We start from the raw sequence: 26,530 nt of genomic DNA on the forward strand, positions 1-26,530 counted from the left end.
TGAATTTTCAGTATTACAAATAGTCTAACTTTTGAAAGACAACTTACAGCCTTTTATACGCTCTGTGATGCTAAGTTGATAGCTTTCTTATTTTTCCTTCCTTTACCCTACAGCTTTCTCACAGTGAAAATCTTGAAATTTTTCTTAATCAATCCCTTAATAACAGAACTATGTAAAGTTGAGCAGTCTCAGGACAGCAAAACCGTAAACCATCAGTCAGGGTTCTAACAGATACGGCTTTCAAAAACTGATCAAGTTTTTCATTTAAAATAGGATGCATCATACAAGGTGTTAACTCAAGTGGTTGAAACAAGAACATGAGAAGATTCATTTACCATGTATTGGTCCAAAAACTCTACAAATCAACAACCTATATAATTATACCCTGTAATGAAAGGATGAGATTTTCCCCAGTTAAGGAAACACAAACTCCACAACTGATTCTTGTCAGCTACCCTCATTTACTAAAGATAACTAAGCCTGTCACCTTGTTAAACTCAAAAGTTTCACGCTTGTGCCGCTGCTGACATTCCACAGAGCTGGCAGATTTATGGTGCAGGACACCATTAATAATTTTAACTACAACTGAAGAAAAAAAAAAAACCCCGCATTTCTCTCACAAATCAATATTTTAATAATTTGCTTTTGAACTTATTATCTGGATAATCATGTAGCTATAGGTATTTCTGTTGGAATAAACATGGTTGTATCTCCAAGGACAAGCTGAATGAAGGGATTATATAAGCTATTTGATTATTTTTTTAGACCAGACTCTTACATTCTTGTTATAATCGTACCACCCCGGATAGTTAAGGGATATTTTAACCTACACAAGTGTAAGAAGATTCAAAGATAAATACTAAGTACATTTACTCCCACACAAGCCAACAAACATACAAGATGAAGCCCAACATACTGTATCAACCTACTCAAACCTGTGTCCTGGACGTTATGTTTAGAGCAGAGAACCACACCTGGGTTTTGAGGCGTATGCGTCTACTGGTATGCATCAGGCAAATCTCTTCTCCATGCCTCCCCCAATACTATTACATTTACACCTTTTGTCATGAAATAATGGAAAATGTATTACCGATTTGCTAAACCTATGGCCCACAACATGCTAACGAGTTTGCAACACTGTTAAAATTAACCATAAATATACCTTACACACGTATATGCACCCTCAGGGTATCTAATGGGAAATGGAGAAAGCTAACATTCAATTTGCAGCTTAATTTTATTTGATTACGAGCAAAACACATCACCTCCACCGCGCACAAAGGCCTGCCGGGCAGACCGCGGCGCCTTGACCGCTCCCTGCCGGTCGGACCCGACATTTCGCTTCCTGAGACTGGCCCGAGGAGGAGCAACGGGCGGGACGACCCTGCCCGCCACAACCGCGCCCAACGGGAGGCGCCCCGCCGCCATGACCCACCTCACACCGCCCACCCAACGGCCATTAACGGACGCGTAACGCCCGCCGCGCCCCGCCTTCCCTCCTGCTGCGCCTGCGCGACAGAGCGCGGCGGCGGCGGGCGGGCCCTGCCGTGGCGCATGCCTGCTGTGCTTCTCAGGCGCAGCCGCCTGGCGGGACCCCGGCGTGGGCCGCCTGCTGCGGGGCGAGCGCAGGTGGCGGCCGCGGGGAGGGGGGAAGCGGGTGGCAGCTGAGGGGAGAGCGGCGCGCCGCGCCCTCCCCGGCCGGCAGCCCCGCCTCGAGCGCCCTCCGCCTCTCCCCTCGTCCCCCCTAGACGCAGGGGCCCGCGGCCCTCATGGAGGACGAGGACTGCCCCGACCTCGTCCCGATAGACGCGGGCGGCGCGGAGAACAGCGAGTCCAGCCCCAGCAGGAAGATCCCCGTGACCATCATCACGGGCTACCTAGGTGAGGAGCGGCCTGCCGCGCTCCCCGGCAAGGCCTGCGGGCTGGCGGCGTCGGGAGACCGCCGAGTGAGAGGCTAGGCTGCGGAGGGGGCTCCGGGGAAGCGGCCCGGCAGGTCTGGCGGCAGCTTCCGCCCCCGGGCGCTGGGCGGGCAGCAGAGCGGAGCCCTCAGCGCTGCTCCCAGCCCCACGTCCTGCTCCGGCTCCCGCTGAGCGCGGGTCCAGTTCGAGCGGCAGAACGATTTTCGACAGCTGTGCAAGCTCCTGTTCCTGATTTTACCGGCCAGTTTTCAGGGTCTGGTTCGTGCTGGTCATGTTTGACAAACCGCTTTTTTGGCCACTTAATGTCAAAATAGTGTAACGTATTTGCCTCAGTTCAATGCAGGCTGAATTGCGATCTTACCAATGACAGGTCTGGTTTCCCTCTCTTAAACCAGCACAGTTCTTGGGAGCTTCAAGTATAGTTATGCATGGTAAAGATCGAGCTTCAGGATCGTCAACACTGTTCTAAAAGTTGTAGTTTTGTACTGTATCATACTCTCTCAAAAACCTCTGAGGGCAGGGCAGGAAGGTTGCTTTTCCAAATTCCCCTAGCTGTGATCTTGTGCATGCAATGAAACTGTTAGTAAAGTGGTATCACGGAAGTTGTGAACACCTTGTTTAGCAGTGCCTCTTCTAATGGCGGTTAATATCAGAGCAGTGATTGCTGATGACAAAAGAGCTGGTCACAAAAAGCATTAGGAGGGAGAAGAATAAGTGTGCCTTTTGTTAAAAGAAACATAAAAATGAGTTTTGTAGGAAAAGACTGCCTAGCTGGTAGGGGACTTCTGAGTTTACCAAGCACTGACACTTAGTGAATGGGAAACTATAGATCTTTTAAAACTAATTCCATGGTGTCAAATATTTCTACAAATCAATTTTTACAGTGGTATAATAGAATGCAGGATACAAGAATGAAAACTCATACCTCAGGACAGATCAGATTTGTCTGAAGTGTGCATATGTTTGGTGCAGTATTTTCTTTTTATTTGAAAAGTTTTTTAAAAAACATTTTAATAGAAATATGGTCTGTGTTCTAGGAGCTGGGAAAACAACTCTTCTAAATTACATCCTGACAGAACAGCATAAGAAAAGAATAGCAGTTATTCTGAATGAGTTTGGAGAAGGTATGTAAACCTGCAGAAACATTTTTTTAATCCATAAAGTGGCAAGTACATGAAATTTATGGAAATCAAGAACACTGTTGCTTTAAATTCATTACTGAAACTATTGACATACCCCATACTCTTCAGAAGGCCAAAAAGTGTTTTGGCTGGTATTCATCAAATAATGCCATGCATTAATCTGTTTTGTACATAAATTCAGTCCCTTGGAGTCAAGTAAATGAATATATCACCCTGTTGGAAGTGCTGCACCCCTGTTTGTCCTACTTAGTTTCAAGCAAATGGAAATTACAGTAATGTGTTGGTAGATAGTATTTTCTTTCCTTTCCCCTCAGTCACTTATAGATCACAAATTATCCTAGATCAAGAAGATGGGAAGATGTGTCCTTGGTGTCTGTGATTCTTTGAACTCTTTGCTGTCCTTCTCTGGATTTTTAACTGTTGTGGCTATAGTTTCATATCTGTACCATAGTCGGGGCTGCTTACAGCTTGTTACAGTTTGTTTGTTTTCATCAACAAAGATGCATGCTACTTTTCTGATCGTGTGGCCTAAATTAAAATGTACGGAACAGAACCTTTATTTGATATGGAGGTGGAGGCTGACTTCCCTGTCTTTTAGCAAAGTTTGTGGCACTTATGCGGTACTTTCATCCTCTGTGTTTTGATCTTTGTAGAACTAACTTGACTTTGACTGTTAAGTTTCTCATAAAATGGAGAATACTAATTTCTAAAGAACATGTCAGAAACATGGTCTCAGAAGAAAAAAATAAAATCCAAGGGTAAAAATGTATACCGTTTTTTATCTTTCATTGTCTCTTTTGCAGGCATTGTCGTGCAAATTTGCAGATTTAAATTGTGGTACTACTTTTATTTCCAGGAAGTGCCTTAGAGAAATCTCTGGCAATCAGTCAAGGGGGAGAACTCTATGAAGAATGGCTGGAGCTCAGAAATGGCTGCCTGTGCTGTTCGGTAAAGTAAGGAAGGACTATTGTACAACTTCTTACAGTGGGTTTTGGGGGAATTGAAGAAAGGAGAAGACATCCTGAATTTGATTCCTAAAACTGATGGTGGTATTGATTGGGACTTATTTTTTCAGATAAAACAAGAATTGGAATTTGCGAGATAAAAAATTTATTTCCTTTTGCTGGACTTGGTGTCTTTCAGAAAAATAATCTAAATATCAACTTATACACCATTGGGATATTGTAGGGTGGGGGGCTCTCCATCTTCTGTTAGTATTACATGCTTTTCTATAGAGAGCTAAAGATTCAGAGAGGCTGGAACTAGGACTCAAGTTTCCTAATTTCCACGTTAAATACTTTGTGTTTTTCTCTGTATGTTGGGTAATACTTTTGGTGACATAATGAAACACAGTCTTCCAAACTGTAAGCTGATGGTCACATTAAAAGTAGGAGTGTGTTTGTTTCTTTGACGTGTTTTTACCCTGTTTATTTGAACGCTGGATATTTTGTGCTAAGTTTGTAATAGCCTATTTGTCCTGAAAATTTGGAAGAACTGGTGCTATGCTTTAAATTGGGATAGTAAGTGGAAAACAGAAGACTCTATTGCGTTGTGTTCTACTGGGATGTGAGGAATACTGCCATTGCTGCTGTGTTTTATGTACATTGTTTTCTTATATAAAATGCCATACATTTCTGCTTCAGGCTGACTTCATCAGCTGAGATTTAAGTGACACACTTTAATTTTGCTGTAGGTGAGGTGGAAAGGCAGGAGAACGTCATTCAGTTCCCACACCTCCTCCACACCCCTCTTTTCTTTTTTTGTAATCTCAGCTGCCCAACCAAATAGTTACATATTTACACAGCCGTACTGTAATTTACAGGGTTTTCAGTGTTTGAAAACAAATCTTCATTTAAATCATCTTTATTATGCCTATGGGGAGTAGGCAAATACTATTTTCAGACTAAAATGAAAGAGAAAACTACAATTTGCCTAATATTAGAGCAGGAGTTTGATGACTGAATTTTCATTGTAGGCTTTAAGTCCTGACTCAGGCCTTTGCTTTGATGACACTGCATTTGGCATCAGAAGATACATACTTAATACTTGTTTTAGCTTGCTTTCTCTGTTCTCAGGTTTAATTGTTTCTCTTTACAGGGACAATGGTGTGAAGGCTATTGAGAACCTGATGCAAAGGAGAGGAAAATTTGACTATATATTGCTAGAAACAACTGGTTTGGCAGATCCAGGTAGTTCACATTATGATTTTCATAACCATGATAATTATTGTGTTTTTATGAAGTGCTTATTTGCTCACCAGTCAGTTCACTGTGCAAAATGTAATATGAAATGGTGCATTGTCAGGCACATGCTTTGATTGCTATATAGACTAAAACTGAATTGGATAAGGTCCAGAAACAGGATTGTGAGTGGGGTTTGGCTGTGTTTTTTGGTTTGGTTTTTTTCTTTTAACTCCCTCTAAATTGACTCTAAAGCTTAACAGAAATCCAGTTAAAATATATTTCTATCAAAAGAATACACTAGGCTTGGAGAAGAGAAGCACACTGAAACTAGTAGTTTTCAGTAGGCTTTTGCTGTTCTACGTTGCTCCTTCTAAAGTATAAATTACTAGCGTCTTGTTGTGGTTTAGCCTCAGATGGCAGCAGAGAACCATGTGGCCACTCTCTCAAACTTCCTCTGTCCTGGGTAAGGATTGGAAGAAAAAGGCAAAACTCCTGGGTTGAGACAAAGGCAGTTTAACAGAACAGCAAAGGGAACAAGAAAACACCAACAAAAACACAGATAGAGGACTGTACAAAGACCATTACAGTACCACCGCTCATATGATGTATTGTTACATTGGTTGTGATAGGTCTTATATTTTGTGAAGTGATAAAATATGCTGTGAAACAGACTAACACAGTCTTCCGTTACATACAGAATAGATCTTCAAATTCCTTGCATGCTCTTTAGTGATACCTATTTTAAAAAGGTGTTTAAACTTGAGCTCGTGTTAGTAATAGCTATCTAAAACAATTTTCTCAGAACCATCTCAATTAAAAATGTGTTGTTGATTGGGAGTGAAGGAAATTCTTTTCAGAAATTCAGTTGTTTCCCATTTAGGAGACTGACACTTCCCAGCTCACAGCTAAATAGTTGTCATGGTAAAGTAATTTTCTTTAAAAGAAAGGACATTGATTTGGCCTCTGTTACACACAAATTCTATTTAAGTCAAATTGGAAAACTATTAAGCTTTTTGGAAGAAAAATCAATAGATACCAGAAAACCATTAGATGTTGTGGCCCTTGCTATATCTTGCATGAGTAAGCACTCTGAACACAGGTATTTGGTGTTGAAACAGAGTTATGTTTGAAGGACTGCATCTTGTCACTTCAGGTGGAGAGTTTTAGGTGTTAGGATGAGTTTGGTTACTGATAATTTTTTTTTTCTGATGTACTTCACACTCTTAGACAGCCTGCCAGTAACTAAGGATCTGATAAGTGAAAAAAAGCAAGGACTGATGTTGCTGTCAGCTCCTCCTGTCCTTCATATTGTGGCACTGATATGTTAAATCGGTTTGTTTCATAACTAATTATCATTATTTTTCTTTAAAAATAAATACACAGCATATCCTACAGTTGCTCAAATCTGTTTTACAGGGCCTTTTTAGCAGAAAGCAGGAGTAGCATACTCCTAGACCAGGTGTAGTACATAGAGACCAGGTCACAGATTCCAAGCCCTTGATAGAATGTCATCCCAGTATTCAGTCACCTGTAGGTACCAGGGAGGCTGCCATTAGGTTTCCTGGAAGCTTTCCTTTTTCCAGGCTGAAAAAAATAACCCAAACACTTTCCTTGCCCGTCTTTTTTAGGATCTGTGCTTCAGCTGTCTTGGTGACCCTACCCTAAACTCAGTCCAGTTTATTGATATCTTTCCTGTATGAGGAATCCCCACGCTGGAAGTGCTAGCTGTGTGTGGGCTCGACAGTGCTAGATAGAGGAGAATAACATCCCTCAGCTGTGCTTCTGTGCCAACAGCCTGGGTGCTTTTGGCTTTCTCTTATCCCAGGGCACACTGCTGGCTTGGCTTGTGTCCTGCCAGGACCCTCTGGGACTTCTGCATAGACCTGCTCCCCAGCCAGTCTGTCCCTAGCCTGTATCAATGCCAGGTGCTCTTTTTTCTTAAGCACATTATTCAGCCTTTTTTCTTGATGAATTTCATCAGGTTCTTGTTGGCCATTCCTTCCTGCCTGGCCAGGTCCCTCTGAAAGATAGCTCTGCCCTTAGGTATATCAGCTGTTCCTTCCGAATTTGGTATTTTCTGCAAACTTGACAGGTATGTCTTGCATCCCCTCCTGGGTTCCTGGTAGAGATGTTAAACAGGACAGATCCCAGGATGGACCCCTGCAGTACCCTTCTTACTACTGACTTTCAGGTAGGGTGTGTCCCATTAACTGCAAAATTTAGAGTTTAACTATCCAACCAGTTTTACCTAATTGTCTTTACATTCAGACTGGTGATGTCCCAGTTTGGTTACTAGAATGTCTTCAAAGGCAGTGTTGGAAAATTTGCTGGAGGTGATGTAAATGAGATGTGGTGCTCTCCCCTCGTTCACAGATACAAAACTTTTTCACAGAAGGCCAGGTATGGCCTTCACAGATTGATCAGGCATGACTTGCCCTTGTAAACTTCCTTTCCAGTACAATATCTGTTTGCAAATTGAACTGCGTTAGGTTTTTCTGAACTTGATGTATCTCAAAATTATGTAAAGCCAGAAGCTTGAAGATTTATTGTGCCAACCTGAGATAATCAGGGAAAACATTCTTTTCTGTATCTAGTTATTCTTGATTTTCTTCATCCTGTTGATTTATGGTGTAAGAAGCTTCATAGGAGTTTATAGTAGCCAAGGAAGAAGAGAAGGTCCCTAGGATAGAGCTGATTTCTCCCATGTGTGCCAATTCCTTTTTTCTTTCACTATTTTCCTTTTTTCTCTCCATTTTTTTTGTGTGTGTGCCATGACCTAGAAACAGTGTCTGAAAGGTGAAGAGAGGGAGTACAGATTTTTTTAGAAATGAGGGAGTCTTGGATATAGTAATGACAGATAGTTGTTATTACTGAGTAAAGGTAATTGAGACAACTTACATGTTTCTGGATTTGTGAGATTTTTAAAGCTTTTTGTAGTCATAGCTGTTGATTTGCACACAAGTATAATGCTTTGGTAGCTGTTGTTAGATCAAATGTGTGGTTGGGTATTTGACATCTATGATGCTTTCTGAGTGTGGAATAGCATAGTTTCAAGTACAGCATGACAAATAGAGTTTTTCTAAGAAATGTTTGAATATTGAGGGTTTACTGGAAACTGTCAATTTTGCAACTAAATGTACCGCGTTTCTTAGGAGCTGTGGCCTCTATGTTCTGGGTTGATTCTGAGCTGGGAAGTGACATCTATCTTGATGGTAAGAAGTGTAAGCTTGTTTTCCAATGTAGGAAATGTTTCCAGTATAGGAAAAAAACTTACTTTTTTGGCTTAAAATACTACTAAGACTTTCTGTAAAAAAGAAAACCCCATCTTGCCAAGGAAACATTCAGTTGAGTAGGAAGTTTCCGAAGTTTCTGCCAGAGAATTGCAAATTCCTGGTCACTTAAAATCAGAATAACTGTATACCTCAGTCAGTCCCACTAATTTGTTTCAATAACCTGTAAAAGCATACTTCTGCCAATTTGAAGGAGAGGCATCCATCTTCTGAGAATTTCTGTCACCTGGTTTGGTAGATTATTTTTTTTTTTTAAACTACAGATATAAGTAACAAACAAGAAACTAATTAGGTGACAAGTCTAATGTTCAGATACACTGGAAGCGCTGAAAGTATTATAAGCAGTTGTAAATGTGATGATACTGTTACTTCAGTAATTGTACAGGAAGTTTACAAGTTGTTAGCTGCTTTCAGCACATTTCTGTTCCTTTTTAATGTTCTCTTTTAGGTATTGTATCTGTTGTTGATGCAAAGCATGGATTGCAGGTAAGTTACTGAATTTGTTACATGGTTTAAAACTGCAACATTAGAACAGCCATTGCAATAACGTTCATTCGGATGAATTATATTTTTACAATTTTTTTAATTCTTAAAATGGATATGTATTTCAGTTGCTGTGGTACATTAGTGCTATATTTTGAATGGGAACAAGGAAGTAGGGATATTCATAGGAATTCAGATTCTTACCAACATAGCAGTATGTTTACTGAGAGTTGTCAGGTTGCTGGGTACTTGATCCCTTCTAGTTCTGTCGCTTCACTCAGGAATGTTGGTTGTATTATATATAGCATTTTGATTACTGTAAAACAGTGGAGAAGTTTGTCTTACAGAGTGTCATTGATGCATGTTACTTGAGAAGAGTAAGAACAGACCTCTGATACCAGCGTGGTAACGAGTTAGCATCTTTCCTGATTTGAGCCCTAATGTAATGGCAACTGTGGCGAGGAGAGATGAGAGACCTGGGTGTCTAGGTACCAGGTCAGATTAAAGGATTACTTCATTACATGGAAGCAGACAAAAAGAGCAGGTATTAGAGTAATCTATAAAAAGTGTAATGGAAGAACAGACATACAGTACATTTAGGCTGGATAAGAGCAGAAATTGTGATTAAGTTGAATAGTTCAACTTTTGTTGTAAGAGCTTGTCGTAAAAATAATTATTTGCAACTTAATAACTTAGGAAGTGACTACTTTGGTTAGGTGTAGATTTCTGGGTTCAAAATAAAAGTGACCATAAGAAAGGATGCCTCCATAGTATAAAAATCCCATCGTGCTGTGGAAGTGTTTTTAATATCTCTGTATTTTATAATGGCTGAAAAAAGCTGAGAGAACTGAATAATAATGGTTAAAAGCCAAGGAAATGATCCCTTCTTTGTAAGATTTTATTTTTTTGGACTATTTGGGGTTCTCATTTCAGTTGAGCTTATCTGATAACTGATTTACCAAAAGGGGACAGACACCCTAGTCCTCTCATCAATTGGTGTTGCACCAGTATGGAACTAATCTAATCCCATAGCAAGCCAGTTTGGCAAGTTAAGCCATTGTGTTTTGCAAGGACTTTTGTAGAGGAGCTGGTAGAAGAAGGAGGTGAAAGGACTGAGAGCTGGTTTGCCCTTTTAAGCAGAAACTGACTTTTAAATCATCTCAACTATCACAAAGAAACCACAGCATGTCTTAAGTCAGCCCCCTTTTCATCTGAGTGCCCTCATACTAATTTGGATGCATTGTATTACTTGCAAAAATGTTGTGTTTATCTTTCCCTTCATGCAATACTGATTTATTGGCTTGAATCAAATATAATTGTGTTGCACACAGCAGCAACACATTATTATTGTTTAAAAATTTTAATATTTAAACTTTCCAGTAATATGTCAGAAACAACACAAAAATATTTTGAAACATTCAGTTTTCCTATGCGTTATTATCTCTGACAGCTCACTGAGAACTCTTACATTATTTAATCACTAAGCCTGTACAAAACTGATACCTACTCAGAATATTAGAAACTTCAGACATTCTCAGTTATATGCCAAATAAACAACTTTTGATTTTTTTATAAAGGACTTGCTCACTTGTGCAATTCCTGTGGTTGCAAAGCTTGACCTCACCAGCGGCTTGTGATTCAAAGAATTTTGAAAGCAATACAGGTAATGACATTGAGATAATAGGCAGCAATTTAAGGGTGTCATGCTTCAGAGAACCAACCCGTCACAAGAAAAGCTGACAAATAGTACCCTGCGACCAGTCAGCCAAATTGAAACTGAAGTGGTAATTGATATCACGGATTATCACTCTAATGGATTTGTCACCCAGCAATCTGAAATACTCATTTATTTTTTTTTAATCAAGGGAAAACAGTTGGACGACTTCAGGTGACAGTTCTCTACTTTCAGGACTTGACATCTGGACTACTGACATTGTCCTTTTCAGGGCAACAAATCTGACAACACTTAATTCAATAGAATCAATACACAGAGGATTACAAAGAAAAGGTCAGAGGGGAGGTTCCCTCCCAGTCATCCTGTTGTTATGCTCTGCTTAAGTTGTGCACAATCAGGAAATAGTTTTGAGGATTTTTTTTTTTAAGGTGACAGACTGATATTATGCAATAATCTATTTTTGGTTTTCAAGTCAAATAATGTTAGATGCCTGATAATTCCACTTGAAGAAAAAATAGTTTAGTAGGCTTTTTTAATTTATCTATTTCCCATGACAATGAATTCCACTTTCATTTGTCATTCCTGTGTCTTTAAAAACAAATTTAGAAGTAATATTCCCGGTTTGTTTAGAGCTGGTGAAGGAATGCACAGGACTCTCTCATCTTCCCAGAGATGTAAGGTGTAAGTGGTGCGCTCTTACTAATATTACAACATCAATTTAAAGTTCTACTGCCTGGAGGTGTCTGTGGTGCTTCTATCCTGCAGATTGCTGCCTCTCTGGCAGAGTGGGCAGAAAATAATTTGTAGCCGAACTTTTGCTGCTTCAGCATAGTCTGTTGCTCTGCCTAAATTAAGTAAGGCTTGATGTTGCTAAACTTCACACTGCTTCTTGAGCATGCAGGCGTTTTTTTCCCTTTCACTAATTCTTCTGTGAGGTCGTTCACTCGGGGAGACAGGTGGAGCGCAAAGCTGCAGATGATACTAAACTCCTGCAGCATGAACAGAAGCTGCTGACTTTGTCGGTGCTGACTGACTCTTCTGCCCAATTACAGCTTGAATAGGCTGCAAACACTGATGTTGGGCTGATTTGCCAAGGAATAGTGGTTTATTCATACAAACCCAGAAAGAGTTACAAATTTTTACTATAGAAGTTCAGTTTGTCAAATCTTTCAGAGAAAAGGAGTATGTAGCTATGTATATGAAATCCTGTACGGCAAGCCTAACACATCTTTAATGGTTAGTTGACATTGCAGTCATTTGTAAAATTACTGTACTTCCATTTTTTCTGATGTTTTTTCCATGGTTACTGTATGTCATGGTTACTTTTTTTTAATTCATCGTAAATCTGAAAATTAAAATAAATATAATACAGTTTTGCAACTCTTTAGTATTCTAATTATAAAATTAATTAAAAGAGAAGAGTTGTCAGAAATTATAAGCTTCTGTAATTTTGAATGCATAAATTTACTTTTTCACCATCACTTTACAGAAAAATTCTAGGTGCCATCTTCCGCAATATGGTGTTGAAGAACATACCTGATCTGGTTTTGACTTCCTTTAGTTGCAAATGAATTTAAATCTAATTTGAATATGCTTAATCTAGTTGTTTTAATTTTTGTCTAGCACTTGACAGAAGAAAAGCCAGAAGGCCTTGTCAATGAAGCATGTCGGTATGGATGTATAAATTAATTTTATGTATCACAGTTAGGAACTGCATTGTATAGAAGTTCATTAGAAATGGCTTCTTTTTCTTTTATAAGGCTTTTATCTCCTCCTTTGCTTTTGAACCAAGGTAGATTGGTATAATGAGGTAAAAAAGAGAAGAGCGACTTCATGCTCCACTTCGTCTTTTTGCCAAGATCTGACTCTTCTAATACATATTTTAAAAGGGATGGGATTTTACATAAGTGAAGGGGAACCATCTATGTTGGGGGAAGAAAGAATTGTACGTTAGGATCTATCAGATGCTTAAAGTAGAAATGGAGATAGAGCAGTATTTTTGTGCTAGATGTGGAGCCACAGGGACTAAGGGTTATTGTAACAATTGAAGTCTTCACAAAGCAAAGGGAATTCAAGTATGACTTTATGAAGACTGCATGCAAGAGAAATAGAGGCTTGTGAAGTTCATAGATCACCAAGCACTTCATATTAGATGACATTTAAAACAAAACAAAAACTAGCAAGCTTTTGTAGCTCGGTAGACTTCTCTAAAAGCACACCTCAAGGAGAAGCCCGTAGTACTTTAGTCATACTCCATGATGTTCTGGTTTGATTAATGCTTGCCTTTCTGTACTAACAATGCTCATACTGTTTTTTTGGGAGAGATGAACATGCTATGGGAGAGGTGGTGTTTCTGCCTCACAGAAAAAGTATTTGTTTGTTCATGTTGTCTTTTTTTTTCTTTTCTTAATGCATAGGCAGATTGCATTAGCTGATCTAATAATCATCAATAAAACAGATTTGGTTTCAAGGGAAGAATTGAATGAAGTCAGAACATCTGTCAGGTGTGAAACTTTTGGCATAACTGTAACACTGTACTGTCTCAAAGGTTATTTTCAATTAAACATAGTTACTTCCTTCTTGTTATAGAAATTAGATATTGCGATTACATCGACACAAATCATAAGCTCAGAAGGGAAAAGAGACTGTACCCCTTCCTAAAAGCATTTCACTGCTTTTAGGCACTTACACAATCTTAGCAGTTTGTCTTTCTAGGTAAGATAGATACCTACTAAGGACAGGCCTTTCTCTTAATTGTTCGTAGGCGGCTGTTACCATTTTTCAGAGTTAGGGAAGAAAAAAATGTGCTAGTAGATAGGAGTTCACTAACAAATGCAAAGATATATGGAGGAAGTCCTAACTAATTGTCATGGGTGTAGAGGAACTAATGGTCTGAATCAAATTAGTGATCAAAGATGTGCCCCATCCTTTTTGATCGATACTATGATAACCAAAATGAAACATTAAAGTTTTTAAATACTTTACAACTCTATTAGTCGTTTGAATTCTGTAAGTAAAAATGCTTAGACCCAATGGAGTGTATCATGAAGAGTCTTGGATAGAAAGCTGCTATTCTCACTGGTAGTATTTTGTTGTCAGAACTTGTAAAGTTACCCAGCCCTTACTTAGGATACCAAAAAGTCACAAAACCGAAGTCTGTCGGAATATCTCTTGGTTTGTTGAACAAATTCAGAACAGAGTTGGGGTTATTGTTGTGGTGCTAATTCTCATGCTGCTTTCCATGGTTAACTTGTTCAAGTGATACATTACAGTTGCATTTTTGTCTGACTTCTGATTTTTCTATTTTATTTTAGGTCAATAAATGGACTTGTTAAAATTCTAGAGACACAAAGATCAAGGTATTAAATGGCCACTGTTACTAGGTACTAGATCCTGCTTCTTTTGTGACAGATTTACCTGCATTTTTTTCTAAGTTTAATATGAATACAGCTTTTAATTATTAAAGTTTCATTTCAGTCATGTTGCCATTTATGGAGCAATAGCATTTGGAAAGTTCCTGAAAAATGCTAATACAGATGTAGTTTAACTGCCTTTAGGATATTACAAAAATGTAGCAGATTTTTTTTTTTTCTCATAACTTGGTAACGATGTCTTGTAACTAAAGAGCAACTTGCGAGGCCAAGTTGTATCTGAGCTAAACATTGATCATGTGCACTATAGTGTTTTGTTTTTGTTGTGTCACCTTAAAATTTTCTCACTTATGATGGCTGCTGCAAATAAGTTGCTATTACAAAATGGCTTTAAAAGCGGTGAAAGGAAGTTGTTTTTGCTATTTTTCATTGAAATTCTGACTCAGTTCAAGGAGCAATGTTTAAGTAGCTTTGACAACTTCACATTCCTTTCTTGTTAACTTGCGAATTCCGTTGAAGAAGAATGCTTAGAACAAGAATAAGCAATATTATAGAGGGGATCATAAATTCTGTTACTGACAGGTGTTTCACAATCATTCATTTATTGGTCTTCTAGTGATCCTCAGTAAAGCATTTAAGTCAGCGTGTGTGTGTCTGTTACATAAAAACTTACTTTTTTCAATGGATTTATTGTCATTTAGGGACTTGTGTTCAAAACAGCAAGTGTGAATAATTTTGTGAGCAATTCTTATAATCAAGCTTTTAATGTTCACCAGCTTTTTTGATATGTTAAGGGTTTTAATGTGTAAATAGTCACTCTAGATTCTGCTGCAAAATTTAGCCTGCTGTTAATTTGCCCTATTCTGTAATTCAATATTAAGCTTGTATTTCATCAAATTGAGTTGTATTAGAATAATGTTACTGGCATTTTTCTCTGTCTGTAAGTGGAAGTGAGAATGCTCTAATGACTCCAGCTTAAATTTAGTCAGGATTTTATTCTAATGATAAATATTGGATGTTTACTCATAGCTAATTTTACAATACCCAAATTTGGCTATCTTATATTTTTGAGACCTCTGTATTACTTACAGTTTTCATGCCAACTGTGCAGTATGATATTTCTTCATCTAATGTATGTACTTGGAGTGCAACATGGATAATTGAAAGACAAAAGAACAAATACTGCAAAGGGGTGCAGTTGCAGAGATACAATTGTTGCAATTCCCTTTCCTCCTGTTTAGTAAGATTTTGGGAACACGATACTAGTTTTTCAAATTCTAGAATTTATCTAAGGAGGAGTAGGAAATTTTACCTTTGCCAGAGAATGGGGAAGAAAATCATGAAGGATGACCAGGGGTTAGGAAAATGCTTATATGAGAAGGATTTGCAACAGATTGCTCCAGCTGAAATCAAAGAAGTGGCAACATGATAATTTTACCGAGAACAAACAGTGGTTTCGAGAAAGCAGATCAGGAGCTCCGTGTTCTTTAGTTGTAAGGCAGAGTACAGAAATGGTCAATGAAATGCTTTGGAGGTGGAAAAGAAGCAAACTATTGATAAAGTTAAATTGCTCATAAATTGCATATGCATGGGTCTGACTGCCCTAGGAAATTTGTGCCAAGATTTTTGAAACATGAAAAAAAAAGTTTTCTGTAAAGATTGTGATGATATCCAGCATGGCTAACAATTTTGAAGAGGATATTAATGTTCATGCTTTGTGTCCTAAATCAGTATCTGTCCATGTCCATTAGGAAGAGATTCAATATGTGAAGTGTAGTATCCACATCGGTATCCTTCTCTGTTGTCTTATGACTGCCAGCATTAAATTTGGGATATTAGATTAAGTGGACCTCAGATTCAGTCCTCAATGACAACTCTTGTGTTACTGGTAGATGTTCTTTAGTGAATGACACATACTGTCTCTCCCATGATTAAACATTCCAAAAGTGAAATAAGCACGAAATTAATTCATTAGCATATTATTTGAGAACACATCTTTAATTAAGAGATTTTGGTCCCTCAAAAGCCCATCTGTAAAAGAGACCAATATAGCACTTTCTTGAATGTTTCTATGTGATTTTTCAGAACACTGCTGAGAACAAACAACTGGCACTGAGCTGGTTATGAACTTTAGAGAAGGATTATTTTTGTGTTTTACATTATAAACCTTTCACTCTAGAAACTGCTTTGTAAAGCTACTGTTGGATGTAAAAGTTTAATAATGCTGGCTACAGTCCAGAGGGTTTTTTGTTGTTGTTGTTGTTTAGCCTCTCATATATTCCCTGTATTTAGCCACATACCATTAATGAAAGCTATCAGTTGCTATTAGCAGTGAAACCTATAGTCTATACTGCTTTTATTGAAGAAGCTTCTTATGCAAGTTTATAGGTAGTTGTTCTTACAAGTAAGTATCAGTGGTGTCTGTTCTGTATTACATTTTTCATTTGTCTGTTTCAGATGTTAGAGCTGAAATTCTTCATAGGAGCACTTGCCTCATAGTTTATTTCAGTTTTGTTTTCTTACAGTGTGTCAGTGTAAGCTATATATATTCCAGGGGTTCGTGTGTGTGTGTTGAGAGGGTCTATATTAAGGGTGCAGAATAATTGCTGGGAAGAACTTCACGGTTCTTTTCCCATTTAGGGAAAATCAGTTATTACTTTGGCATCCAATATGAGGGATTTTATAATCTTTCTTAGAAATACCTTGTAATTTGCTATATTTTTAAAATTATGTTTCTGTGCTTCCATATTACTGTGTAAATAAACACTGTGTTTCCTTGCAGGAGAAAAGACCAACCACCAACATCCAAAAATAAGGCTAAAGATTGAAATGTCATTAGCATGATAGACAGGAAAACAAACATAAATCTCAGTGAATCACTTTAAAAATAAATATTTAAGTATACACAATATTTAAATACAGCAAAAATACAAAGCCTGCTTTCTTCCCTCTGTTTAGAGTTGATCTTTCCAATGTCTTGGACCTGCATGCTTTTGACAGTTTATCTGGAATAAGGTATGGTGATAATTTCACTATCTTTTATTAGAAATAATGTCCGTTTTGTAAATGCATGCATGAAAATAGGCACGCTCAAATCCTAGCTCAAACTTGCATCTGACTTTCTGTTAGAATTTCAAGTTTAAAATTGTTTAAAATTCTTACTTTATAAGTGTTAGTCTGAGACTGAGAATTTTTTCCACTTGAAATGTATGCAACAAAAGCTTTTTGACTTTGTAAAGTTAAATGAGACAGAGTGTACACAGTTGGTTGGCCTTTTTTCCCAAAATACAAGTTTTGCTTTAATTGTAGTAGTAGAGTAGATTTGTACACTCTTTTCTGGTTCTTTTGAAGGATTTAAAAATTTTTCTCCCTTCGCATCATTATGAACTGGAGCCCTCCTTAATTTTCACAGGAAACAATGAGGGGTCAAATGAAGCCACGGCAAATTATGGTTACTGTGGTCCTTTTTTTTAATTTTTAATGCCAAATGTGTGCTTCAGCATGCTAGATGGGTGGAAAAGTAAAATTGGAGGTGAGGGGAGAATGACTTTCTGTTCATTTTGTGTGCTGAAGTTGTTAAGCAAAGGGAGCAAGGACTACTGGAGCAATTGTAAAGAAAAGGAGGGAATATGCAACTGGGGGCGGTATCAGCTTCATTTTTCTTTCTGGATGCATACTGTTCACTTCAGATGGGAGAAATTGCAGAATATGCAAGCTTCTCTCTTATCTCACTCTTAGTTCCTTTTAGAAGTTTCAATATTTCGTATTAAAACAGAGGAAACACCTTAAAATTCCAGCATTTAAAGACAAATTCTAAAAGCATCAAGAAGGTTTTAGACTGTCTAAATGAAGTTCCCTCTCTTTTGATTTTATTTGAGCTCTGTACAGTGAAACTGCTTACCCTGGTACCAGTCCATAGATACAGAAATCCCTACATAAAATATTAGCAGTGGCTTCTGTCCTGTCAATGTGTAGCAGAAAACCCCTTCTGCATCCTGGACCATTTGAGCACAAATGCACACGAATACACTAATAAAATTGGGTTTTTTTGCTGTATACTACAGTAAGGATTTCTGCTGGTATAGCAGATGAATAAAACATCCATCGATGTGACTGTAGTGGTAGAACCTTGTAGTCTATATGTGCCCTGAAGTGACAGGAAACGCATCAAAAGTTCTGGTTTCTGTGGAGTGCAGTATGAGAAGAAGACAACAAAGCAAAGAAAGTGAAAGAAGTAGGAGTGTGAAATGTTGCTTCAGCATCAGTCAGTACTTTTTCCCCACACCATTAAAGGCTTCTTAAAATTTACAGTCATCAGACTGTAGAAGGAGAGATTTTTATGGCCAGTCTTCTCTGAAGTAGCAGAGAGCTGTCATCATAGTGACTTATGATACAGTATTCTTTTTTCTGAATGTTGGGCATAAGACAGAGTGTTTTCTGGTACAAAAATAGAATTTGAAGTAGCCTTGCAGTGTCTTGATTAAAGACAGATGTTGCTCTAAGGTGACCATGCTCTCGCAGGGGGGTTGGCCTAGATGATCTCCAGAGGTCCCTTCCAACCCTATGGTTCTATGATTCTATGTGGGTGTGTAATCTAAAGTTGCAGTAAAATTTTATGTTGCCGTACAAAGTAGTACAGGAAGACCCTGAATCTTAGGTTACAAAACAAGTCGTCAAGTACATTTTTGCATACTTCTAGTACATTTCTTTCTTCTTGCTTTTCAAATATAGAATATAGTTTATCTTTGATATTTTAGTTTTGCTCTGCAATACTGAAGTTTATTTAATTTTTGAAGTAACGACATTTTGTCCATCCTACTCAAATGTGACATTTAACTTTACTTAACTTTCAGTTTACAGGAAAAGCTTGACCATGTAAAGACAACACATGCACATCTAGATAAGGTAATTACCAGAACTACTGCTTCAATCTTTTTGTAACAACAAGGTTTTGTTCAGGGTAATTGCAAGCATTGAATGCTAATCATGTTATCTTTCCAGGTTTCATTTAGGGAGTAACTTGTTTTAAGCTCTTCGGAAGGTTACATTGAATACATATAGGAATGTGCATATAGATACAGTAAATCTTACTTTGAAAAATAGCTTGTAGGCTCCCACAGCTTCAGACAGACACATCCATTGATTCACATGGAGAGCGTTACTGAAACAGACAAATAGCACTACTGTCTTTAATATTTGCAGAATCAAGTCCTAAATTTGTAGCCAGCCTTTATCCTGTAGGTTTTCTGTCCAGATGTTGTCTGTATTTAGATATCAGGGAGATGATATTCGTGACTTAGCATTCTTTAAAGCTGTAGTAAAACTTCACTGAGTACTTAAGCATGTGTGAATTTCCATTCTATGAGTGCTTTCCATTGTTTTCACAAGAAATAATAAGTTTAACAGTGAAGTAGATTCTGCCCTATGAACTAGATATCAATCCTGTAAGCACACATATGCTAAAAAAAGAAACAGTTCTGTTGATGTTATTTTTAGTATGTCAGAAGAAACTCTAAAATGTTTATTTTTAAATATGAGGGGCCCTCACCCCCGGCCCCTCCCTTGTACTCAGTCCAATGTGTGTTTATATCAGGGCAGAATCTTCTCCCTGTGTGCAATACAATACATAATGCAACTACAAATAGCAGATCTGCCTGTGTGGCTTTTACCTGAGCAAATACAGTATTTTTTTGTGATCAGCATATCTAATTTTGAAGATGAATTTAAGGAAAGAGACTGGTCCATCATCCCTACAGGTTTTAGTAGAAAGGCTCTCTTTTAATTTTCTTTTTTCTTTTTTTCGTTTGTTTGTGTTTTGGTTTTTTGTTTTTCAAATCTTACGATCACAGTATCTTTTTCTGCTTAGACCCTTCTCAAAAGCAGAACAGTCTTAAGTCGGAATTACTGAATTTATTGTCAGGCAATAAAAACTTAAAATTGCTGATTTGAGTACTGAATAAAATAAATGCAAAACAACTACACTTGCATGAACATTTCTCCTTTGCTCTCCCTCTCTCCTCCAACTTTCCCTGTTTTTTTCCACGGGTTATACTTAGTCTGTCCATGTTCTCCCAGCAAGGCCACACATAGCGTAGGAAGTTGGGGGGTGTTTGTGTAATGCTTTTCTGTTCCTCATCCCTGCTCTTTTCCTTAGGATTTCTTCCTTGTGGTTCATGCAGGCCCCTCTACCTGAGAAGTGCCCCTGCCCTGTGGGTAAACAACAAGCTGCAGTCTCTCAGGGGTGTATGTACCTGCTTTGACATGGCATGCCTCCTCCAAAGAGTCTTCAGTCCCAAGGGGCTGGAGGTATCGGTCTCTCTGACAGGATGCCATGTGTATGTCTGCCTAACATATGGGATAATGTTTTTTTTTTTTTTTACTGCTGTGTGATTTCAGAGCTGGCTGGAACAGGTTGTGAGACACACACAAGGCAGTTGATGGCCCCCCATACCCCTCAGCACTGCAGACCCCTGCTACATAAGCCTTTCAAGCTTACACATACTTAAAGAGCTGTATGAACATATACAGGTGTTATATCTACCCTTTATATCACCAGAAAGTGAATGTACACCTAGTACACATTCCACTCCTTGCCACTGAGAGTTAGACTGAATATACACATTCAAAATTGTTGTATCTAACCTCCATCTCCTAAGAAGCAGATGATGGAGGTTAGTATCATAAGGGTTTGAATTTACATGTTTCCATTGTAGGCTCCATCCTTTGGTATAGATTAGTAAGGATAGTAAGGATAGCATTGTTTACTGTAAAATTCAGGCCTTGTTCCTTCCTTCAGAACACCAAACCAAGACACTGGGCTGTTTAATTTACTCACCGTGTCTTGGTATACAAGCCAATATTCAAGCAATCAAACAGTACAACCACAGAGTAACACTACTATTGGATATCCAATTGGTGTCTGAGTCCGACAGCTGTAGTTTCATCCAGAACTAAAACGTGTGGTGACCAATATTCATTTGATATAACATAGGCACTGCCCCAGTTGGGGAGTAAGATGATGCATCAGATGACTTAGATTTCCAAGAGCTTGCTTGACATCCTATTAACTGGACTCTGACTTTTCTCCTGAGCTTGTTACTCCTTAGTTCCCAGGTGTAGATCTTTGAAGGACTTCTTTTCCCCTTTACAAGTCACAGTTAGCAGGGTAGGAGCATGGAGATTTTACATCCCCTTGTGACACTTTCAAAACTGCAGTTTTGTTATGCTTTGCCATGAGGCTGATCTCACACCTGCCTCTGGTGTGTTCCCCTCAGTATGATACTCGAGGTCACCCCTTGATCAATAGGATGTCCCATCAGGTTATTGTGTGATACCAAAGGGGCAATAGTGGCTGTGCCAGCTGTCAGAGCGTTTGGTCTGTGGCCTCAGCTTTTTCAGGATCCCTTACCCCTTGCCTGTAAACACAGCAGGAGTCAAAGTGATCACACTTGACTGCCCCTTCTTCCTAGTCCCTCCACAGGGGTCTTGTTTGTGGGACCAGAAGGATCGAACCCAGCGTATCCCTTCATCAGTAAATCCCAGTTTCCGACTTTTGCAAGTGCCCTCCTCCAGTTTCCCAGCACCACCACAGCCACTGCAGAAGTGAATTCTCGAGGCAGCAGCTGTAGGTGTCCTGCACTGCTTTAATTAATCCGAGGAAAAGGTTGCAGAGTGGTTTCACTTGGAGGAGCGTTGCTCCCATTTCTGCAGTACTGTAACATGGGCTGCCTGATACGACTCCCTTAATTTTAAGATAGATTGCTGTTACCATAGTAGATTGGATGGCTTGTCACACAGCTTTGTCTTTGGCCAGTTCAGTGGTACCAGCTGTTAAGTTTTGATTCAGGGTTTGTTGTTCTTTCTGAGCACTTTCTAGTGCATCTTTTAGCAGATCATTAGTGTAACAGGGACTGTCAGTCTGATGGTGGTGAATTCTAAGTGGTCTTTCTGAGACTCTGTTTGAAGCATATCATAAGCTCTGGCTTACCCCCACAGCAAAGCAGCACATCTCCCAGTGTTTTACAGGTGGTAGTTGTATCCCTTTTGCAACTCCTGGGCTAATTTTCTTGGATGAAGCCCTAGGGAACTCTTAAGGCCCCATGCCATGGATGTATGGGCTTGAAGCTGGCACCATCCTGTGTCTTCACAGTCATCTTCCTGTCCCACTAGGGCTTTCACAGGTCCCTGCTTTCTCCAACAGTTTATACGTTGTCTGCACATATCCACACAGATGTAATGGGTGCACCACTCACACCAGAATATACAATCACAGATTCCCAGTACCAGAACGAAGGCTCCTCTGCATTCCCCCAGGTCATTACAGTAATGCACTCTGCACTGGTGAGACCCCACCTGGAGTGGTGCATCCAGCTCTGGGGCTCCCGGTACAGGAAAGACATGGGCGCATTGAGGCGGGTCCAGAGGAGAGCCACAAAGATGATCAGAGGGCTGAAGCACCTCTGCTTATCAGGAGAGGCTGAGAGAGTTTGGGTGGTTCGGTGCGGAGAAGAGAAGACTCCAGGGAGACCTTGTTGCAGCCTTTCAATCCTTAAAGGGGGTTTATAAGAAGGACAGAGAGACTTTTTTACTAGGGCCTGTAGTTTTGCGTAGTAGCTTTCTGCTCCTTGTTGCTTCTTAGAGGTTTTGTCACTGCTCTGTTCCTTAGTGTCCCTGCTCCATGGGTCATCCATGGGCCCCAGTCCAGAGATACAGGTGTCCTGCTCTGTGGATGAGTCCTGGGTCACAGTCCTCTCTGGGGTATCCCCAGTTGGGTGTTGTTCATCCATGGGCAGCAGTCCCCTCAGGGACTGCAAAAAAGGAAAAACTTGTATTTTTACACAGTAACGTAGAAAAGTGTACCTTCCTTCCGAAAGTTGCCATGATTAAATCTAATTTTCAGATAAATACATGAAGCATGCAGTGCCTGTATTTTTATTTTTGAACTGCAAATCTTGAAGTTGCTACTCTTGAAAACAGCAGAAGGCAATTGCATTCTCCTTTTGGAACTAAAGATTAAATACAAAATTGGTTTCATACTTAGCTGTAATTGCAATCAGAATCTTAAATTCATAGCTTTTTGTTCAATTAAAATTTGTGTTCATCTTCAGTATGTTCAGTTATAGTAATAACAGTCTGAATAGATCCCTAAAGTAGAAAAGAAGTTAAATAGAAGCCTTCCTGAATATTATGGTAGTTATAGCATGTTTGTATTATTAAGAAAATTATTCTTGTTTTTGTAGTGTGGAGCCATTCGACCAGTGGGAAACTATTGAAAGCATTGCATATGACCCTTAAGTGCACATCCAAACAGAACCAAAAAGTATAGCATAATATAGCAAATTACAGGATAATAGAAATGGAGAATATATTTTTTTAAAATTTGACATGGGTATATAATAGCTTTTTTATGAGGCCAAGTTATAAAGAACACTTTGAAATTAAAGTAATGAAATGTTTATTCAATTTGGTAATAATAAGTGTGTCTTTCCATTTGCAGGGTATAATTACAGTAACGTTTGAAGTTCCAGGCAATATAAAAGAAGAAAACTTAAATCTTTTTATTCAGGTAAGTAGTAGATACCTGTCAACTGAAAAATCATTATGGCTTTTTATAGAAATCATCCTGTGCCATTCTGTTTATGAAAACGTTTTTCCTTTTCACAGAATCTTCTGTGGGAGAAGAATGTGAAAGATAACACTGGGCACACCATGGACGTCATAAGACTGAAGGTTAGTCATAAATGACGAACTCGTTTTCTTTGTGCTTTTCCTCTTTTACGTCTAAAAAACTGCAGTGTGCTCTCAGTTACCTATCACTGTAGCAGAGCAGACAAAATGGAGAATAGCAATTTGTCATTGTTCCGTGTAGAGACAGTTTCTTATTTGCTGACTGGTGGAACAACTCAAAAGGAGATAGCTGACAGAGAAGCAAACGTTGATCCTACTTGTTTTGAATTGAGAGGGAAGAGGTACAGTCCCAAACATCAGTGTCAGAGTTAATAAACAGGACATAGTCAAATTTTCATTTTTCACCTCCATTGCTTTGAAAGGTACCATCCATCTCACATAAATGTCTCCTTATCTAGGGATTGGATACTACAGATAGGATACTATAGATTGCTGTCTGTAATTATAATTGTTGGCATAATATGCAGAAGTTGAATTTGGCATAATGTAGCGGTGCAGTACTAGTTGTGGTCTAAACTTACAACTTCTTACAGCATTGTCAACCTGTAGTTTTAAAGATGCAGCCTGTAAGTATTCATCTTCCTGGGCATTTTGTATGTTTTTAAGTTGCATGGTTTTGAGAGGAGTATAGGTGACAGTTTAGTATATATTTTCATTTTCTTTATGCTAAACAGACAAGTAAATCACTCAAAAAGAGAATCAAGTCTGTCATTTGGTGGGCTGAAAGAAATACAAGAAAGTACACTCTGGTTTGTTTTCTGAGAACACTTGTGCATCATGGATAGCGACATAACTATTTTAATTTCCTTGGAAGAAAGGTTGTATTCTTGCTCTTCCAGCAACAAAATGAGAATATCCTTGTCTGGTCCTTCCTCACAAATAGCAGAAAATAGAATCATAGAATGGTTTAGGCTGGAAGGGACCTTAAAGATTATCTAGTTCCACCCCCCTGCCATGGGCAGGGACACCTCCCACTAGACCAGGCTGCTCAAAGCCCCATCCAGCCTGGCCTTGAACACTTCCAGGGACGGATCATCCACAGTCTCTCTTGGCAACCTGTTCCAGTGCCTCACCACCCTCACAGTAAAGAATTGCTTCCTAATACCCGATCTAAATCTACCCTCTTTCTGTTTGAAACCGTTACATATCATCCTATCATTACATTCTCTGATAAAGAGTCCCTCCCCATCTAGCTGCCTGAAATCAGTACTGCTATGCGCAAGTACATTTTTGTAGTATTGAGCATTGTAATCAAAGTAATTCTTTAGGAGGTCTGAAGCCTCTGATAAGTTGTGTGCTGACCCTCAGTCACAAATACACCAAAGCAGATGAATCCCAAGTAAATATAGAATGGGTTCCAAACTTCATTGCTTTTATATTTATGTCTTACCTGCAGTCATAATCCTTTTGGCAGTAATAGTCATAGAACTACAACTAATGTGTTGAATGCAGACCTTTTTTCATGAAATATTTTAAGTTTTTTTTTTTCTTTAGAGAAGGATAAGACATGTTCTACAGAATATGTTCCACTAAATATATTTTATAAAATTTTACATTAAATTATGCAAACTCTTTTAGTACAACTTTTGGTATGTGGGTTAATGGGCTCACACCGACAGTAATCCCTTCTAATTCTGTTGCTAGTCATTTTACCTCATAAATGTTTGTTTTCTAATATTCAAAGATTCTGTTTCAGAATAGCGAACATGCTGAGCATGAGAGCTTAATCAGAATAAGCTGAAATCAAACATTTTTTCTCATTTTACGTCATCTTTGCTGGCAATCAGTCTTTCATGGACTCACACGTCATACACTGTATATATTCAGAGTGGAATATTAGCTGATGACATTTTATTTTTGCTCGAACATGCTAGATACTGACAAAATGAGGAACAGAAGGCAAAGTATGATAAAGTGTAATGATTAGTCTTCAACAAAATTATGAGAGGTGAAAATGTATGTTACGAGTAGAAGTGATCATACTACATGGTTATTTTGACTAACTACTGCATACTTGCCAGAAATATTTTTCCCTGCTTGGCCTAGTTTCCAAGTTTTTTCCCCCCTCTTACATATTAATTTTAAAAGGTTTGTTTATATATCCTAACAGTTATTTTTCTGATAAGGGACTGGTATCTATTCAAGGCAAATCTCATCAGGTCATAGTCCAAGGTGTCCATGAGCTCTATGATCTGGAAGAGACTGCAGTAGCCTGGAAAGAAGATGAAAAGAGAACAAATAGACTGGTCCTAATAGGTAAGAGGAAATTATGTATCTTCTCGTTGACTTCAAGAAGCTGATCTTTCAGCAGGCAGTCCTGTGACTTGTCCAGTGAAAAGCAACCGGCCTAAACTGGCCAGAATAATAGCAGCGACTATGTTCAGCATAACCTTCAGTCAAAGATTTATCCATCAAGACCTCCTGTGGTTTTACATTCCAGAGTAATCTACACTATCCCTTTTAGTGAAAAACTAAACTAAACTAAAGTAAACTAAAGTAAAATAAAGTAAAATACGAAGTAGTCAAAAAATATTTTGGCATATTTAATGTTATTTTAAAAATCCGTAATTATAAATGTGGTGGTGGGGATGGTTTGAGAGTTTGGTCAAATATTCAGTAACTGTAAGGAAGGTGATTATGGCCATTAAAATGTGTAAAACCTATTTTGTTTCTGATAAGCTTGTAATGCTGAAGTTGTACATTTCTATTTCCTACTTGATACTCTCTGATTTGCAAAGTGTTTTTATGACCAAAAAACCCAATTTTCCCTCCTTTCCCTT

At 38.6% G+C, this 26,530-nt stretch overlaps 1 protein-coding gene across 4 annotated transcripts in view; it reads left to right on the forward strand.

Moving 5' to 3' along the window:
* The first annotated feature begins 1,508 nt into the window (after positions 1-1,508).
* LOC134508233 (zinc-regulated GTPase metalloprotein activator 1A-like) overlaps positions 1,509-26,530 on the forward strand; it is a 28,961-nt gene continuing 3,939 nt past the window's right edge. Inside the window, exons 1-14 of one of the 4 annotated variants that reach the window (XR_010069014.1) lie at positions 1,509-1,881; positions 2,957-3,043; positions 3,918-4,014; positions 5,159-5,250; positions 8,397-8,456; positions 8,983-9,020; positions 12,316-12,362; positions 13,110-13,196; positions 14,007-14,051; positions 17,022-17,078; positions 18,917-18,968; positions 23,560-23,628; positions 23,727-23,792; positions 25,896-26,006. Coding sequence is in view for 3 of the 4 variants with exons in the window: in XM_063319520.1 (XP_063175590.1) it covers positions 1,770-1,881; positions 2,957-3,043; positions 3,918-4,014; positions 5,159-5,250; positions 8,397-8,456; positions 8,983-9,020; positions 12,316-12,362; positions 13,110-13,196; positions 14,007-14,051; positions 17,022-17,078; positions 18,917-18,968; positions 23,560-23,628; positions 23,727-23,792; positions 25,877-26,006 (1,039 nt within the window). In the remaining variant the exon portion in view is untranslated. Of the gene's footprint in view, positions 1,882-2,956; positions 3,044-3,917; positions 4,015-5,158; positions 5,251-8,396; positions 8,457-8,982; positions 9,021-12,315; positions 12,363-13,109; positions 13,197-14,006; positions 14,052-17,021; positions 17,079-18,916; positions 18,969-23,559; positions 23,629-23,726; positions 23,793-25,860; positions 26,007-26,530 lie in introns of those variants that run through there. The other 3 variants (XM_063319522.1, XM_063319521.1, XM_063319520.1) reach the window with 3 other exon arrangements.

This window comes from Chroicocephalus ridibundus, chromosome Z, assembly GCF_963924245.1.
Source record: "Chroicocephalus ridibundus chromosome Z, bChrRid1.1, whole genome shotgun sequence".
NCBI lineage: Eukaryota > Metazoa > Chordata > Aves > Charadriiformes > Laridae > Chroicocephalus > Chroicocephalus ridibundus.